This window comes from Rhipicephalus microplus, chromosome 1 (genome assembly GCF_043290135.1).
Source record: "Rhipicephalus microplus isolate Deutch F79 chromosome 1, USDA_Rmic, whole genome shotgun sequence".
Lineage (NCBI taxonomy): Eukaryota > Metazoa > Arthropoda > Arachnida > Ixodida > Ixodidae > Rhipicephalus > Rhipicephalus microplus.
Genome location: NC_134700.1, coordinates 243,687,803 through 243,707,288, shown reverse-complemented (window position 1 = coordinate 243,707,288; position 19,486 = coordinate 243,687,803). Strand labels below are relative to the sequence as shown.

Sequence of the window (19,486 nt, the reverse complement as noted above, 5' to 3'; positions counted from 1 at the left end):
TCGACTCTGTTCACGTGCGGAAAACGCGGTATGCGCTCCCTGCTCTAGTTGCTAACATGCCATAGCCACTTTAGATGACCAGGAAGTTCATATCTCCCGCAAAGCGTTCGTGGCTACGGATACGCATTTTTGTCTCTCACTGATAGGTACCCGTTGAGATTAGCGGACCGATGGGCACACGGCTTTGTTACTTTATCTGGTCGATCGCGTCTCGCGAGTGCCCTCACCTAATGGGATTAAGGTCAGCGTGGTTACGTTACCGTGGTTTAAAGGAGCCCCAACATCAAATTTCAAGATCGAGATTTGCCCATCATTCGCTTGGTATGCATAGGTCTTCTTGGCCAAATTTGTATGGCATCCGTCAAGAGGAAGTTATTTTAATTCGATGTCAAACAGTGTAGAAAAGCTAAGGAGAAAAAACAGAAAATAGAATGCCCTGCGACATCGACAATTGTGCTACGTGCTCGGTGTCATACATTCCACAAATACCATCCCGAGTGACGATACCCTGGTAACAATGACGTCGACGATCTGAGTGTGTTTAGAGCCGACTTCCGGCCATGCCCTCACTAATGGCTCTCCTTGCTGTGTGGAAGCATGCGTGGAATTTATTGTGTCGCATAGACTGATTTGACAGGTGCTCCAGAGTGCGAGTACGATCATTCAGAGTGACAACACTTGCCATAATGTCGGGGAACCGCTGCGCAGTGAGAACTTACTTTGTCGAGGCGCGGAAAAAGCAGAAATTGCGTGGAGTTTCATGCCTTTCCAAGCCACAAACCTCAACGCAGCCAGTGGGTTGACTTCGTACGCGCCGATGGACAGAGGTACTGGACGCCTAAGAACAGCCACCTTTGCTCGCTTCACATTGCGCTGAGCTGCTACTGGGTAAATCTTGTGTTGGAGAACGACTTGGGTTTCACTGGGCAGTACGAGGCCCCTTCTCGTGGCTGGGGCTAAAGGAGAGGGGAAGAACGAGTTGGCGCTACTTAACCTAGCCAACGGAAAACGCATGGAGGGGCTTTAGTCTGCATCATCAGAGACACAGCTGGACTGACTGCCAGAAATTGAAATTACCCCAGAAGGAATATTCCTACTCATTAACAATCTTAAAGTTTCATCCTCGGCGGGCTGCGACAGTATTAACAGTAAATTACTAAAAAATACCGTTTCTGTCTCAAGCCAAATACTTTGCCTAATCTTCACACAATCATTACAAACAGGAAACGTCCCAGACGATTGGAAGAAAGCTCAGGTTATTCCCATCTTTAAATCAGGCAACCGCGCAATCCCAGCTAACTACCGACCTATTTCCTTAACCAGCATCCCATCTAAAATGCTCGAACATATCATAGCTTCAAACCTAATGACATATCTGGAATCCATCAAATTTTTCTTCGATTACCAACATGGTTTCCGGAAACAACTATCATGCGAAACACAACTGGCCGAATTCACACATGATATTCTTCACTTCATGGATGAAAATCTTCAAACTGACGCCATATTTTTAGATTTCTCTAAAGCATTCGACCGTGTTCCTCATAACCTCTTACTCTCTAAACTATGCAACCTTGGAATCCCTCCCAACATAATTTTCTGGATAGAAAATTTTCTAAAAAACCGTAAGCAGTTCACCAGCGCTAATGACCACGACTCACCTCTTTCCGACGTAACGTCCGGCGTCCCCCAAGGTGCCTGTCTCTCCCCGCTCCTTTTTCTAATATACATAAATGACTTACCCACCAATGTGCTAACCAAATTAAGACTTTTTGCCGATGACTGCGTTTTATACTCTCCAATCTGTACACCAGACGACAGCATTAAACTTCAACATGATTTAAATTTAATTGTAACTTGGTGTGATAAGTCACTAATGCCGTTAAACCTAACTAAGTGTAAAATTATGTCATTCACCCGCAAAAAGAGCCCAGAAAAATTTACCTATAGCATAAAGTCTGTTCCCATTAGCCCTACCCTATCATACAAATACCTAGGAGTGCATCTGTCATCGTCGCTATCCTGGTCAACCCATATTCAAATAATCTGTTCAGAAGCTTCACGCACTCTCGGATACCTGCGCCGCAACCTAAAATTAGCCTCACCAGACATTAAAAAATTAGCTTATGAAACGTACGTCCGACCGAAACTAGAATATGCTTGCTCAATTTGGCAACCCTCACAAACATATCTAACTAACGATTTAGAAAGGATTCAGAACCGCGCTGCCCGTTTTATTTACTCCCAATACTCTAACGATATCAGCGTTACTGCACTAAAAGAATCATTGAAACTGCCGTCCCTCGAATCTCGTCGTATCATTTCTCGATTGTGTCTGATGCATGCTTTCTATTATCACCCTCATTCACGGCACGTCCTCCTTCAACCATCACACAGAACTTCATCCCGCATAAACCACAGTCACCCTATCGCACCAATAAATGGACACACTTCTGCAATGATTACTTCCTTCTTTCCCAATGGGATAACACTGTGGAATAAACTACCTGATAATATAGTCACGTGTAATAACCGCCAAATTTTCCGCAGTAAGCTAAAATGTCACATGTCGCAATCTAACTGAATGTGCTGTTTTCCCTGCCAATGTTTAAATACTTTTTTTTAACTAATGTATAAACTGTCGTCACTTTTCTCTGGAAGCTTACCTTTGTACCATTACTTTTTTATTTGCATTTGGTAATATTGGCGTTTTACTTTGCATATTGTACCTTTTTTTTTTTTTTTTTTTGAATGTTTACGTTTTGGAACCCTTCGAGTTTTGTTGAGTTGTTCGACATACCTTGTACGCCGCCCCCCCTTATGTAATGCCTCCGGGCCTTTAAGGTGGAATAAATGAAATGAAATGAAACGTGTGCTCCGAGCAGACGAAATGACAGTGTGTGTGACGTCACCATTTTTTGTGAAAGCAGCATCAGCTGTACAGCGGCCTCGAGGTAGCGCTGACAGCAAATTTGGTGGGCTTTTGACCCATTTTAAATCACGTTCGATAGCAGATATATTAATCAATATTACAGATATTCATTCGTACCTCAGATGCATTTTAGGTCGCGAATCACTACTAGGGGGTCGATAGCTACTCGTTCGCGCAAAAATCTTGACACGAGTAAATTTGATGTCAGTGCTCCTTTAAGGGGAGATGCTACTCGAAGACACTTTGTTTTTAATATTCACCCTAGAGCAATAAAACTTGAGCTGTCTATGGAACTTTTTATGCTGATTTCAAATATATAATTAGTTTTCTTACAAGTTGCATACTTGTAGCTCGTCAACATGACAAAGTGATAACCTTAACCCTTTTGCCCGCCTCTTTTCATCCCTGAACTTCCGTAATTTTTTACCATTCATAGTTCATAATGTTTGAAATAAAGTGTAGAATGCAAATAACTAATTAGGAAGCACATACAAAATATGTAATAGGTGTGAAAAATAATAGACGTAAAAAGTCCATATTTCACCTACCCTAAAAAAGGTTCACATACAATGTTTTTATTATGCAATAAATTATTGAATTTTAAGCTAGATGATTGCATTTGTCATACTTTGGAAAATATTTGGGCAAAATTTCATTCAGATCCGAGCACTAGAAGTGCTCGAAAAAGGAGGGGCACATTGAAAAAAATGGCAAAATTTGTGTTTTGAGAAAAACAAGTTTTAAAGTTAAAATTGAGTTCTTATTTATGATAGATATCATTAAATCTGATGAAATTTGACAACCAAAGAGAACAATCTTTCTTGTAGTGGCCACTGCCACTAAAATATGCCAGCGCCATTAGTTTGTCCCTCTCCGCTTTTTCGAGCCAACTCCTTACAGACATTTCGCTCACAGACAGGGCCATGAAACGCTTGCCAAACTTCCGCTCTATCTGGCAGAGCCTTGTGCCAACTGCAAGCTAGGAAGAAGTTCGACAGGACTGCGAAATTGAGTTTTTATTTACGAGAGATATCATTAAATCTGATGAAATTTAACAACCAAAAAGAACAATCTTTCTTGTAATGGCCACTGCCACTAAAATACGCCAGCACCATGAGTTTGTCCCTCTCCGCTTTTTGGAGCCGACTCCTTACAGACATTTCGCTCACAGACAGAGCCATGAAACGCTTTCCAAACTTCCGCTCCATCTGGCAGAGCCTTGTGCCAACTGCAAGCTAGGAAGAAGTTCGACAGGACTGCGAAATCCAAACTAAGTCCAGTGTCATGTAAGTCCAGTCCAGTGTCACTAACAAGTAACACGCAGGTATCGTTGAATTTTAGTTCATCTGTAGACTCTGCGGCCACGTAAAAGGGGTAATACCATGTTAAACGCGAGAGGCTGCATAGGTGGGGCCAACTGGAGGCGCAAAAGAGAACCTAGCAAGCAGGAAACTTATTCTAGTTTGCCGATGATGCTCATTCGTGATAGCTATATTGCATTGACCCGTCTGCGTATGCCTGAATGTTTTGCACCCCAAAACACACCAATATAACTAACTGAGACACACGAGCGAACATGGCTGAAGCGTGCATTCTCGGGCACCTCTAGAGTGCTGCTTTGAACGGCGTCCATATCAGAATCACTGTTCTGCAAAAGGTCGATCGAATAAAAAATAATTGGCGACATCACGAATCGCGGAGATTCCAAGCTCCATACTGTCGTATTCAACCCAAGTCGACACTTTGTACGGCGACGACAGCAATGCAGGTGACAAGGCATGACTGAAGGTGTCCGCCTAGCAGACAAAATGTTTGTGGTGCTGCTGAGCCTGACGCCACTCTTTTCTGTGGAGAAGTGGTCAGCAGTGGCGTGATCTGGACGTGACCGCGACGTAGCGCCACTGCTGGTGCTCCCAGCGCTAATAATGGCGGGATTGCTGGCCGTTTTGAATAGTGCTAGATACTAGCGGTATCAATCAATAAACGTGATAGTTATTCATCCGTCAGTTGCGTTTTAGGTCGCAAATCACTGCTACAGGGTCTATAGCTACTCGCTGACGCAAAAATCTTAGCATGAGTAAATTTGATGTCAGTGCTCCTTTAAGGTTAGAGTCTGCGCGCTTGGATTGATCGATGACTCAAACTGCAGGCGGGTAACGTACAAGGCTTCTATTTCTCGCTTAAATTAGGGCAACTGAGAAAATTTTGAGGCTGGCCGGGCATTTTGATGCACCGTAGCGCAATTTCAGCAAATTTCATGGTTTTGGCACAGCTCAATGCAGAAATAGGGAATTGTATCGAATTGGCGCAATTGGCAAAGCTGTTGCTCCCCTATCCATTGTCGTTACTGGTAGGATGCCCAATTTTCTGAGCTACTATTGCTTCGTACGATATCATCCTGGTTGTTTTGCCTTCAGTACGGCTCTCTGTAGAACTCCTCCACCACCTCAACTATCCAACCTATATTGGTTATGACATTGCCTTCCTTGTCTTTTACTGCAGACATGTAATTTTTGCCTATGAACAAGTTTGCCTTCGCAGTTTTTAGGCTTCTGCTGCTTTTTACAGCCTGCTCGATTCTTTCTATGCTATATTTTCTAATGCCGGCTACTTTACGCCTATTGATTAACTTCGAAAGCTCCACTAGTTCAATCTTTCTCGATAGCATTTGAGGCTTCCATGGTTTGTCGTCTCTCATGAGAATTTTCGTCTCATGAGATTTTTCGTCTCCTGAGATAATTTACTAGCGTCCTGTTTAGTGACTGTATCTCCGACTTCCATTACTAGCACTGAATTACAAGCTGTTGCATTTGTGCATTACAAGCGGGTGCATACAATTTCAAGACGAAAGTCTTTCATGAACGTTGCAGGAGTCAAAGGGCCTTGCCAGAATCTGCAAGATTAGGCAACACTTCCCAACATCTGTTGAGGCTGCGGTGTTAACGTGAAGGGTGCGAGAAATATAGATGACACCACCCATAATCTGCGACGTCGTCGTGATGCCACAGATCACCAAAATTTGTAAAAGCAGCTACATGAAACTTTGCACAATAACTTCACATTATGGCAATTTTCAACATGAAATATTGCACCTTCTGAACACTAAATTACCGCGTGTTTAAAGCCTAGCACAGCTGCTGGCCAACCATTCATATGCCAAGCATGTAGAAACAATGCCTTTGGCCCCTGTGTGATTATTTGGTTCTCTCATTCACGTAGCAAAAACCACAACCAAGGAGCCTTTATGACGAACCTAGCTTGCTCTGAATGCAAAGACTTACTGCGTAAGGTTAGAAGATGTTTAAGCTCAAACGTCGGCTCCAATGCCACCACATGCTGTGTTTTACTGCATAAAATATTACACGAACAATACAGGCACTTTTTTTGCTTGTGCATCTTAGCAAGTGCAACGGAACAGACACAAAAGAGACGTGTAAACAGGACGAGTGCTAGACATCAACTGAATGCTCACCGACGTGAAAAATGTGCTCTGTATCGAACACATTTTTGCCCTCCCCATCAATGTGAGTTTCAGCATGAAGATATGCTATGTCTGAGTATAAAAGAGCACAGCCACAGGTTGTAGCTCAAGAGGTGAGAAAGCGCACAGGCCATTTATCATCATGGGTTGCTCCGGTGGGAACAGTGAAGATAGCTCCTACCTTTGTACATTCTGTCCTCTCGCCACACAGTTCACGATGAAGCAATAGCGAGCACGCAGGTCACTTCACCTGCCGTGGAGTTGTGCTTCCTTACCCCAGCGTTTTGTTGAGTTACTTCATAATAGGATGCTAAATAAATTTCAATACGCTGCTACCACATTTATTCCTTAATCCTTGTAGCAAGATTGTAATTTTCTTTTGTCATCTCACGATAAATTTGCCATTATCTTATGCAACAATTTTTTCTCTTTGTTTCAACTTGAAAATTTTACTGTACGAGTGTTTATTGTATTTGTTCATGCCAGTCGGGATCTAGGTAATATTATGGCTATAGAGACTATGACAGCTTCTACAAAAGATTAGTGGTTGCTAAAGTAACAGTAGAAATTATTAAGGATCACTAGCTCCATGTTCTTTCTTTGTTTTTTTTTTGTTTTTTGTTTGTTTTTTTTTTTTCTGATTTAACACGAGGTCCAGATTCAGTCATGGAAGAACACCATGACAGTGATGAGTTTTAGAATAGGTTATCGATTGTGGCAGTAAAGCTAGTTTGCATTTTGCCTCTTTACTGGCTAACCAGGAACTCTCTAATTTCGGTATTGTATAAGGGTATTTTTCTGTTGTAAATAAAACATTTTGTCTCTCTTTCAAAGAGATGCTGGACTGTCTTGCCCATATTGAACAGCTGCCACACACAGGAGGAGCCACCCACAGGAAGCCATAAAATATTGCTGAACACATCTTAGTGAAGCCAACAAACAATGCCACCAAGGAAGACGTGAGGGATATTATTCGTAGTTTTTTACTATGAAGTAGTACTAATGACATAAATAGAAAGGAATCAAAGTGAACAAAAAAACAAAGGCTGTCAGCAAGGTCTAAACCTAAATCCAAGAAATTACTGGCAAGTTGTCAGCTCCTACAAAAGCTCACATGCTACATGAGCTGTTTCCCATTTGCCGTCATGACTATAATGGCAGTGGCTAATCCGCTACGAAATACACGCACGTAAATACCCATTAAATTAAAAAAGTGAGCGATTGCTCGACAGGTACAGTGCCTGAAGCGTTATATGTGCTAGGCTTGGTGCCAACTGACATCGTTTCTTTTTGTTAACTAAATTTATTTCTTTTTCACCATATTTCCTATGCTAAAGTTAAAAACAATACCAAATAGTGAGTCACTCTACCCGTAAAGTTGGATGATCTGTAAACTTATTTAGCATGACATAGAGGTCACAGAATTTCCAATGATAGCCAATCACAAACCTTGTAACTAACTCTTAAATGTCTGTCCAGAAAGTTCCCTTTGAACATAGCATGTGCTCCATTTAAGTTTTTCATTTGAGCCGCATACTGCTTGCGTCTTATTTCCGCATTCTCTGTCTTATGACATCCGTTATTTTGTCTGCCATACCACTTGAGCTTTGGGTGTTGTGCAAGATCTTAAAGTGGCCCAGCAACTCTTTCCCATGTAATACTCGAATGACTTCAGTGAAAGAGCTTAGTGCCTCACAAATGGACTGCCGTAAAAATTTTGAGTATCCGTCGAGTGCAAGCGGAGTTAGAAAGTTTTGCCCCATGCTTTAAGCACATCCTCTCTCCTTTAGTACCAGTCAGCACATTGAAAGCTGAGGGGGGGGGGGGCAACAGGAAGATGCGTCTACTTGTCAGCACGCATCATGACCTCGAGCATTTTCTTCTTTTTTTCTAATACATGGCTTTCAGTGCAATTCCGCGCATTGCACAAAGGCCCGTGGCAGCATCCTGCTGCAGCCATGGTGACTTGAGCTGCTTGCACTGCTCAAGTAAGCCAACAGCTGTGGACTTTGAATTCATGATGCAGTCATTACGATTTACAGTATCATTTGTTGATAGAAGAGGGAACAATTTCTAGCTGACCGAGAATTAATTGTAAAATGCAGGTCGCATCCTGGGCTCGCATGTTCTCAGGAGCCTTGACTACCGATTGGCCCCATTTTCTAACCATGGTGGAAAAGTGTTGCAGAGCTCCATCAAGTGGTGTTTGCGGCCCGCACATTCACTTGTTCAATTGAAGCGTACGTGCAGAGAGCAGTGGGGTTTACCCTATCCGAGTGGCACATTGTTGACGTGCAGTAAAAATACACAGATCCTCAGCCATATGTAGATTCACTGTAATAAAATCCCATCTGCCTTCCTTGGCTTCACTGTCAGCAGGATTCATTATGTAGTCTCTCACAAAGAAACGAGCCCTTCATCCACTCCCAAAGTACTGTAGAAACATTATACCTTCCTCAATCTGCTGGGCCCGCACGATCTGGCGGCTGCAAGAATAAAAAAATGGTGTTAGGCTTCCACAACAACCAAAATTCATTTTTACACTTACCTCCCTTCGATGAGCTTCGCTTTAAATGCTTTGTATTTCTGTTGTGGGAATAGAAAAAGGTAAACAGTTAAACATTATGCATATTTTTCAAGGACTCTTGGCAATTCCGGCAATGTCAAAAACAGTGGTTTACAATAAGGTTGCAGCAAAGAAAATTCCTCAAGGAGGCAGCATTGCTAAAGTTTAATATATATTAGTGACAACCATGCCTCAAGATGACCCATCATGCAACAGCCAATGCTCTGGCTACAATGACACAAAAAATTAAGTTTTACTATATGGTTTGCAGCAACAGAACACAGTATCATCACTCAACATCAAAGCCAGCTGCTAAATACACCTTTCAACATGGCCATGTTTACAACCTGACTCCAAGATCAGCCTTTATCCAGGCTTTGGATGTTTCACTTTTCCAGCTAGACACAGTAAGTACACAAACCATCATTAACCCTACGAAGATAAGCTCACACATTTCCTTATCAAGGATTCAATCAACCACAGGGAAATGAATGCGAGATATCGTTGAAATGCAGACAGCAAAGCAAAATATTTGGATGCATGTTCATCGAAACATTCAGTGCTGAAGGTTTTTCAAGCATTTCATCCCCTGCTTGCCATAGTGTATGCGAGGGGTCTTAAACACGGTCAGGCCACATGTGGCCCACAGACGTTTCAATAGCGGCCCACGACCTCACTAGGAACAAAATGTTTATGACGTTAACAAACGGCATTCGCCTATTGTGATAACTATTGTGTTTGGGTAAGCTAACCAGGTGAGAATGGTCTCAAGCACTTCTTTTTCACTTTCTTTACGCACATAATGGGTTCCCCTTGAGTTAAAAAATAACCATAGAACAAAATCTCCATTATTTCATAAATGGCATCTGAAATCCCGATACCAAATCCCCTCCCGAGATGATCTATAAATGGGATATGAAAAAGCATTTTTCTTTAATTACAGCATTAAATGACATTTAGTCTGCTCCCATCAAACCTATGGCTTCAATTTTTACCATTGCCCAGTCCCTTCCAAGTCAAAATTTCGTGGAGCAGCCCACTAGCTGATGCGAGTTTGACACCTCTGGTGTTTGCCATAAAGAAACATAATAGATAGCTGTAGAACAGTGTAAGCCGGCAAGGGTGAGGACTTAGCATTAGCAATGTGCACTCTGCATCGAGCATGCACTGCTTGTAATGTTAAGCGAAAAGCAACAGTGTGTGTGTAGACTATTACCAGGAGTTAACATCGAGTAAGACAACACAGACACACCTGTTGGTGAGAGAGCTCCACTCCAGATCAACCAATCACATTACCAGCCTACACTGTTCAATAAGTTCACCACTAATCCTCAAGCTTGCTTTAGATTTGGATGAGTAGAAGTGTAAGAACCTAACATTCTTCAACTTTGAGGCAAAGTCAAATAAGTGGAAGCAAGTGCACATTTAATCAAATATATTTCTAATACTTTTGAATATGAATGTTACTAACCTCTGTAAAAAAAAATTTTTTTGCACCAACACAGTTTTTTGCACAGACTTTACGCAGAGAATTTTCACACTACACAACACTGTTGGCTGACAGCAACCCCCCCACCTATATATCTCTCACACTACCTGAAGGCATCAAGTCGGCCAGAACGAAACCCTCCCTTGACGCATTTAGCTAGTATGCAAGTGATTATTGGTCAGCAGCCAGCTCTTAATAAGATCACTTGCTACCAACACCAACAGGCAAAGAAAGACTGTTCCACACTCGCCATAGTGGCTACTAGCAATACTGATAGGATAAAAACGTCGTCCCCCGTTTCTCTAGGACGGGCGTCTAGGGACTGCGAATGCAATAAAGCGGCAAGCCATGCATGAGGCGCGATTCTATCGTCGCTGTGCGTAGTCTACACGACACGCACAACGTGTCGCAACGCTTGCCACGATGTGTCAGATAAACCAGTCGTTTGTCTGTCAAAAAACATTCTGCGCAGTGCTTAACTTTGCTCGGCACACCAGATGCAGTTGTTTGTTCCTATGTTTTGGCACTCCCCCACTAAGGGAGACGGGCCAAGAAGCCGGCAGTTAATGTAATACTTCCAGAAATAGCTCGCATTTTGTTTTTGTTTTCTTTTCGCTAATATCACTTCACTAGAAACTAAAATAAATGTAATGCATTCACCGCTTTTGTTAGAGATGCTTTCAGAGTAACTAGTTAATTATTCTGACACTAGTCAGCTTCAGTACTTGCATAAAAATAATCCACTATTAGACCCAAAATACATGCACAGTTTGTTTTACAGGGAAAGGTGTTACGAGTTCACAAATCGGGCCACGCACCGCCGGTGTCCGTAACCACATTGCAGGAAATTAGAAAAAAAACCTAGCCCCAATGACACAGTGGTGCACGGACCCCGGTCAGCTGGGTGCCAGCCCAGTATTTTACCACTGAGCCACGCCAGTGTTTCGGACTTGTTGGCAAACTTGCCTTAGGCAGGCTTGATGTTGGGAAAGCAATTGCGTTAATACGACTTAAGTGTTTTAAAACAGCAAAAGAACAAGCAGTCATCCCACAATGTGAATAGCGTAACGAGTGGGTCGTCCAATGCTCCAACCCATTACAAAAGCTTGTTTTTGTTCAGATGATGATCCTTGATACTCTGGCGCACACCCACAAAGGGGGATCGGCCAAGAACGGGCGGCAGGATCTTAACTAAAAGGCTAATGGTTTTTCAAACAAAACGTAATTTTGGGCTGAAAAAAAAAAATAGAAAGAAAAGCCGAAAATCGAAAAAAGAAGTATATCTGAGCAGGGAGCGATGCAGGCTATCAGATGCTCAGAGAGAGGTAATGGTGGGTCTAAAATGATATATATATATATATATATATATATATATATATATATATATATAGGCAGATCAACATGGCAATCGCTTTGTTTCAATTATGTATTCAAATACCGCAGAGCAGACGTCCCTGTGGCTATAACCGAATTTAATGCTCCCAAACGACAAAATTACTACCACATTTATTTCTAATCCCAATTTTTCAAGTGGAGCTACCAGGTATCTTTTCCGCTGATGAGAATATCGGCGACAGAATGAAAAGAAGTGATCTATCGTTTCCATTTCTTCGCAAGTCTAACATAAAAGTGATGCCTTTAGACCAACTTTATGCAAATAATAATTCAGTTGCGGAATTCTGCAACGCAATCTTGTAAAAGTAACTTCCAAGTGCCGTGTTGCACACCACTGTCTATTCCAGCGGCATCTTAGATGTGCGAAATCTCGCTCAACATCAGTCTGCCACTTGCTCCGACAGCGCTATTACTTCGATGATCGCTTCCAACTTAACACCGCAGCAGACTGATGAGCTCCACCGGGTTCTGCTGTCCTACATCGACGTATTTGACATCAGCGGCCGTCCGTTGGGGAAAGCTACCGGTATGAGCCACCGCATAAACACTGGTAATGAGCATCCTATTCATAGGCGCCCATATCGGGTGTCGGCGGCCGAGCGTCACATCATCCAAAGTGAGGTCGACAAAATGCTCGCCAAGGACATCATTGAGCCATCTTGCAGTCCTTGGGCTTCTCCTGTAGTGCTAGTCCGCAAGAAAGACGGTGCATGGCGTTTCTGTGTGGATTATCGACACCTAAACAAAATTACCAAAAAAGACGTCTACCCTCTGCCACGAATAGATGATGCGCTTGATTACCTCTATGGGTCCCACTATTTTTCCTCCATAGACCTTCGTTCCGGCTACTGGCAGATAGAGGTAGATGAAATGGACCGTGAAAAGACGGCATTCATCACCCCCGATGGCCTATATCAGTTCAAGGTCATGCCCTTCGGCCTTTGTAACGCTCCAGCCACTTTCGAACGAATGATGGACTCCCTGCTCAGAGGATTCAAATGGTCCACATGTTTGTGCTACTTGGACGACATCATCGTCTTTTCACCAACGTTTGAAACTCACATAGAGCGCCTCTCAGCCATCCTGGGAATCTTCCATCGCGCTGGCCTGCAGCTGAACTCGTCCAAATGTCACTTTGGACGCCATCAAATCACAGTGCTTGGCCATTTAGTAGACGCCAACGGTGTACAACCAGACCCGGCAAAAATCAGCGCCGTCAAAAACTTTCCTGTACCACGATCTGCGAAGGATGTACGCAGCTTTATCGGACTATGCTCCTACTTCCGACGCTTCGTGAAAAATTTTGCGCACATAGCGAGGCCACTTACGCAGCTCCTCAAGAAAGAAGTCCCGTTTTCATGGGGCTCCGAAGAGGCTTCTGCGTTCTCGACTCTCGTCGCTCTTCTCACTACACCTCCGATTCTGGCACACTTCAACCCTGCTGCCCCTACGGAAATCCGTACAGATGCAAGTGGGCATGGCATTGGTGCAGTGCTGGCTCAGAAACAACATGGCCATGATTGCGTTATTGCATATGCCAGCCGCCTCCTATCCGCCCCTGAACGTAACTATTCGATAACAGAGCGTGAGTGCTTGGCTCTTGTATGGGCGGTAGCGAAATTTCGACCTTATCTGTACGGACGTCCATTTTCGGTAGTTACCGACCACCACGCACTCTGCTGGCTGAACTCTCTGAAAGATCCATCAGGCCGCCTTGGTCGCTGGGCTTTGCGCCTGCAAGAGTTTTCCTATTCGGTGGTCTACAAATCTGGCCACCTACACCGTGATGCCGATTGCCTCTCCCGGTACCCTGTCGACGATCCTGAGGACACTGACGAGCCCACGGAGAACTCTATCTTGTCAGTGTCCGACTTCCTTAATATTGGGGAAGAACAGAAGCGTGATCCAGAGCTGCTTGACATCATCAGCCGTATGGAATCCTCCACAAATGATGCTTCCGTCCGCTACTTTGTCATTCAAAAGGGTGTGCTATACCGTCGCAATTTCCGACTAGACGGGCCCGACCTTCTCATTGTTGTGCCTAAGCATTTGCGCCGCTGTGTTCTCACCGAACTTCACGACGCTCCCACGGCTGGACACCTTGGCGTATCCCGCACGTACGAGCGCGTCCGGCGCCGTTTTTTCTGGCCAGGCCTTGCTCGTTCGGTACGCCGATACGTCGCCACATGTGACCTATGCCAACGTCGTAAGACACCATCGCTGCTACCCGCTGGCCATCTTCAACCAATTGACATACCCGCGGAACCATTTTACCGTGTTGGGTTAGACCTGCTTGGTCCTTTTCCCACATCAACATTGGGAAACAAATGGATAGCCGTTATCACAGACTACGCTACACGCTACGCTATTACGCGAGCTCTACCGACCAGCTGTGCAACCGACGTCGCTGACTTCTTGTTACGGGACGTTATATTGATTCACGGTGCGCCGAGACAGCTTCTCACAGACCGTGGCCGTACATTTTTATCCCAAGTCATCGCCGACATTCTGCGTTCTTGTTCGACGCAACACACACTGACAACCGCTTACCACCCTCAAACAAACGGCCTTACGGAACGATTTAACCGCACTTTAACAAATATGCTCGCTATGTACGTGTCGCCCGACCACCGAGACTGGGACCTTGCCTTACCCTACGCAACTTTCGCGTATAATTCATCCCGTCACGACACAGCGGGCTTTTCGCCGTTCTACTTATTGTACGGAAGAGAGCCGACTTTACCACTGGACACAGTCATCTCAGCTCACACCTCGTCCACCAGCGAGTATGCCCGCGACGCGATTGCGCGAGCCGATCATGCCCGTCAGCTCGCTCGCGCTCGGCTGATGGCGTCGCAAACCGACCAATGCCGTCGGTACGATGCGGAACATAGAGACGTACATTTCGCTCCCGGTACCCTCGTTTTACTCTGGTCCCCTCATCGTCGGCTGGGCCTATCCGAAAAACTTCTGTCTCATTACACGGGACCCTATCGTATATTGCGTCAAGTAACACCTGTCACCTACGAGATCAGCCCCATCTGCCCATCATCATCTACTATGCGGCCCAGTGATATCGTACACGTCTCGCGGATCAAGCCCTACAATAATGCGTCAGATAACGACCTTTAAAGCACCGGGACGGTGCCTCCGCCGCCGGGGGTCATGCTACGTGCCAGTGCATGGAGCTGAAGAAGACGAAGCAGATAGACTGGCACGAGCTAATCTGTGTGGCTGGCGCTGCTCGCCTAACCGTCTGTAAATACATCGGTGACTACCCCTCTGAGTCAGTCTCCTTCACGTAACAATATTTATCCAATGAGTAGCAGTCGTATTCAGATATTAACTATGGCGCCAACCAACTTCAGGCAAGATTCCTCATTTTCGTCAGCCACTGCATGAACAATTCACACAAATTCCTTGCAATTGTTTAGTGGAAGACGAAAAATAGCATAGTGAATGCCGGCCTACTAATAAAAAAGTTTATTAATAGTGCCGTAGTGGGTTTCAGGCAAGTGTGCTTGCAGTAGTTACCCAATGAGTGTTCAGAAAAGACTCTGAAAGACTGTCTTCTGGTTTCGCTGTGACTATTATTCGCCTTACGCGCAGGCCTGGCGTTTTTGTTGTTGTACGTGTTTCGGGCGAAGGAAAGCAATACTTTTCACGTTGGTCCTGGAACGAGTCACGTCGAACATGGTGGTGTATCTAGCAAAGTGATCCTCTGCAGCAACACGCAGCATTATAAAGTTAAATGATCACTACTTGCACACTCGGGATAGCTGCACGAATGCGCACGCTAAATTTCAAGCCACTTGATGAAACACGCGGTGCGTGACAGGCCATTGAAGTTGGCGTGTACTGAAAGGGCTAACCCGTTCAGTCGGTGTGTACAGACGCTTCCAGCGTAATTAATTATTCGGACACCAGTCAGCTTCAGTACTTGCATAAAAATTATACACCGTTAGACCCGAAACACATGCACAGTTTGTTATTTGATTGTACGTGCTTCGGTTGAAGAAAAATACTTTTTACGTTGCTCCTGGAACGCGTCACGTCGAAGATGCTAGTGTATCCAGCAAAGTGATCCGCCGCAGCAACACACAGCATTAAAAAGTTAAATGATCGCTACTTGACAACTCGGGAGGCCTGCACGAATGTGCGCGCTAAGTTTCAAGCCACTAAATGAAACACGTGGTGCGTGACGGGCCATTGAAGTTAGCGTGTAGTACATTTGTACACGCCGTGACTGCAAGAGTTAGAGACGCTTCTAGCGGGAGGAGTACTTACCTTGGTCCACTTGTCGCAACACTCGCAACAATCCTGCCATGCTTCCATTGTTAACTAAACAGCAACCTTACAAAACTTTTAAACTCGTGGGCTTCTTATAATTCTCTGCACTCGACCCTAAACCTCGATCGTGAAAATGGCGTCAAACGACAAATATGCGCGCTAAAACAATGGTATGGTGCCGGCATAACAGTGGCTAACGAGGTTCTGTTTGGCTACAAAACGGTTTGGCGTTGCATAAACTGTTGTCAGACTTGAAGAATCAGTGTTGCCAAACTGCCACCAAATTTGGCAGAAAAAATTTGCCCCTGTAGTTGTGGCTTCTTCGTGAGGATTTGCTGTCGTCCGCGGTGCATTTTGTAGTCAACGGAATGAACCGCGCCTTGCAGACGTTGGGACGCGTTCTCTTGCTGTGTGCGCTGTCACGGGCACTTAAAAGGAAAAAGACCGCTTACTTAAAAGACTTTTTGCGCGCCCGTGTGACACAGGTATAAGAGATCGTGCCCTAGAATTAGAGAATCAACGACGCGTCGTCCGCCGTTCATTTCGCGAATGAGATGAACTTGTCCGCCTGTGTGTGTGTGCGACGTAGTTAAAGCAATGAAGCGCGCGTTACAGAAGTCGGGGCGCGTTTTCTTGCTGTGTGCGTAGCTGTGCAATTAAGAGATCGCGTCTCAGTATTAGGGACGACGGGGCGCGCTGCTCTCCCCCCTTCTTTTTTTTTCCCCCACAGCTGATCATGCCGCGTCGACCGACGGGACGTTCGACCGCGACGCCCCGTTGTCTCTAATACTGAGACGCGATCTCTTAATTGCACAGCTGCGCACACAGCAAGAGAACGCGCTTCGACTTCTGTAACGCGCGGTTCATTGCGTTAATTACGTCGCACACACACTCGCGAATAAGTTCATCGCACTCGCGAAATGCATGGCGAATGACGCATCGTTGATTCCCCAACTCTGAGAGACGATCTCTTAATTGCACGACAGCGCACACAGCAAGAAAACGCGCCCCGACTTCTGGAACGTTCATTTTGTTAATTAAAACGGCCAACGTAGCTCACGCAATCGCGAAATGCACCTCGGACGACACCCTCAAGAAGAAGCAACTACTAAAGGAGCAAATTTCTTCGCTAAATTTGGTAGCAGTGTGGCAACAACCACCCCAAAGTCTGGCAACGAACTTATACAGGCCAAACAGAACCTTGCCGGTGCTGGTGTGCGACTTCATTTCGAATCGCGCTGACCAACTGAAATTTCTCTCTTTTCTTTCCTTCCTCCTTGGCCAAACAGAACCTTGCCCTAACGAGAGCCGCCCGCAACTGGCCGAACGTACCGAAACCACAGAACACCGACTAGCCGAAACCATCCGTGACCGAAACAAACTGGTAGCAGGGTTAACTACCAGATGGCGTGAGCCTCAAACCGCCAAGTTAAACTTCAAGATGGACCAAACATGGCCAACGCGTAAATTTGAAGTATATAGCCACAAAATAGCCCAAGTTAGTTGTTTTTTTTTTTCAACATTTTTTTGCGCAAAAATATATGCTTATTAGGTTAACAATTATCAACCAAGACTTTATTATTCTCATAAAGATGATATTGATACCTAGTAGAGATCAGTGATTACATTTACATTTTACAACGTTGCATTTCGTTATACAAACTCAGAGCACGTAAGAAAAGAAGAACAACTGACAATACTCCCGGTGTCGTTTACCAAATCCCATGCGCCGAGGGCCCTTCTTCATAAATTGGCGAGACAAAGAACCTATCGGGCCGTAGAAGTGTGGCAGCTTGGGCTAGTTGGTATGGCATGACGATAGTTATAGCGCGAGAACAAAACGACGACGCAAAGACAAGAACGACATGAAAGGCGTTCGTGTCTTTCTTGCCTCTGTGTCGTCGTTTTGTTCTCGCGCTATATAACTATCGTCATGCTATCGAAACGACTCGGACAACACGCCAAGGATGTCCTACGCTGAACAAAGAGCGCAGAGCCATCGCTAAATACCGTGAGACATCCGACAAGATAAATATCAACCATACAACTGTCCTGGAAAGCGATACTAACTAGACTAGAAGATTGCTACTGAGTCGTGGCCCAAAACCTTTATCGTTCCCTCGGAAACCCTCCCCCTGTGTAAGCACACGGACTCCGCTCCTTGGCAAAACGTCGGGTCATTAACCGCCGAGCAAGTTCTTTCAAGACGCCGCTGCAACGTTGCTATGATCCCCTTTGACGGAGGAACCAAGTCGGTTCCACGCGATGCGTCCAGTTTTTACGTATTTTCACGTGGTACTTTTCATTGGTTGGAGTTAAAATTACTTTTCTTAGTTCACCTACCTTTTGTTTAATGCCTACATTTAAAGGCCCCTTTTGCCCAGTCCCAGAATAATCAAGGGAAGCCCAGGGGTGAGATGGGGCAGGGCTCGCTCGCCCTCAAAACACATTTTCGGAGTGCTGACACGTCAAGCCCTTTCTTGGACTATGTCTCCAAGTGCAGAGATCGTTGAACACATTTGAGCATTTTGGTGGGGGTACCCCAAGCATCGCACACAAGTTCTTGGGGTCCTGTGTTCTTTGAGTATCCATAGAGGAGTACGGTACTTTTTCTGCTAGCATTGCATATAGTTTAATTGTTTTATTTATGCAATAATTATTGTATCAAACACTGTGCTTCAACGTCTTTCACAGCATGAGTGGTCGGTTGATCGTACCAGTTTGAATAAAGGTAAAATACTCAAGTAAAGCTCTATTTACAACTACAACAACGAGCAGACCTAGATGAGGAATAAACTTTTTTATTCAGAAAGGGGAGGAAGCCAAGTTTGATGGGGGCTAGGTTCGGGCCCAAAGGGCCGCAACACTAGCAGACCAGTCCGCCAGATTGGCCTGTATATGTGAGGGAAATGGCTGCAGGAGCTCCTCGGGTGGAGGGTTGTTGGTGCAACCCCATAATACTTGGTCTTGTCCTGCCTGTGCTAGACAACAGTTAATAGTTAATAGACTTGTGTAGCTTTTCATCTTTCACTATTGCGGCCAGCCTCCTCAGGCTGAGTATACAATGAGTCTGAGCCCTTCGCAGTATAGTCGCTTGGGCCCGGGTTAGTGTATGCGTCATCTGGAGGTGGATAAAGCATTCTTGTTCTCGGTGCCGGCTAAGCCGGTCTCCGTAGCTGAGCGCCAGGTCATTCGGATTTGGTTCCTAGGACCGCACCAATTCCCGGTTTATATTCCCTCTGGCTGTCTGTGAGCGGCCTCATTTCCAGGACCTCAACAAGAAATCAAGCTCATTTGGGTTCCGAGCACAAGCAAACCTAGATGTTACTCTAT

The 19,486-nt window shown here is 44.9% G+C and overlaps 1 protein-coding gene across 4 annotated transcripts in view; it reads right to left on the bottom strand.

Annotated features, from left to right (window-relative positions):
- Positions 1 to 17,533, bottom strand: part of LOC119185037 (uncharacterized) — a 147,711-nt gene extending 130,178 nt beyond the window's left edge. The window contains exons 1-3 of one of the 4 annotated variants that reach the window (XM_075891913.1): positions 17,486 to 17,533; positions 8,962 to 8,999; positions 8,865 to 8,899 (exon numbers count right to left, since the gene is read on the bottom strand). In XM_075891913.1, the coding sequence (XP_075748028.1) occupies positions 8,865 to 8,899; positions 8,962 to 8,999; positions 17,486 to 17,518 (106 nt within the window). In that variant the 5' untranslated portion in view covers positions 17,519 to 17,533. Of the gene's footprint in view, positions 1 to 8,864; positions 8,900 to 8,961; positions 9,000 to 16,150; positions 16,561 to 17,485 lie in introns of those variants that run through there. The other 3 variants (XM_075891926.1, XM_075891907.1, XM_037434166.2) reach the window with 3 other exon arrangements.
- Between the last annotated feature and the right edge of the window lie 1,953 nt (positions 17,534 to 19,486).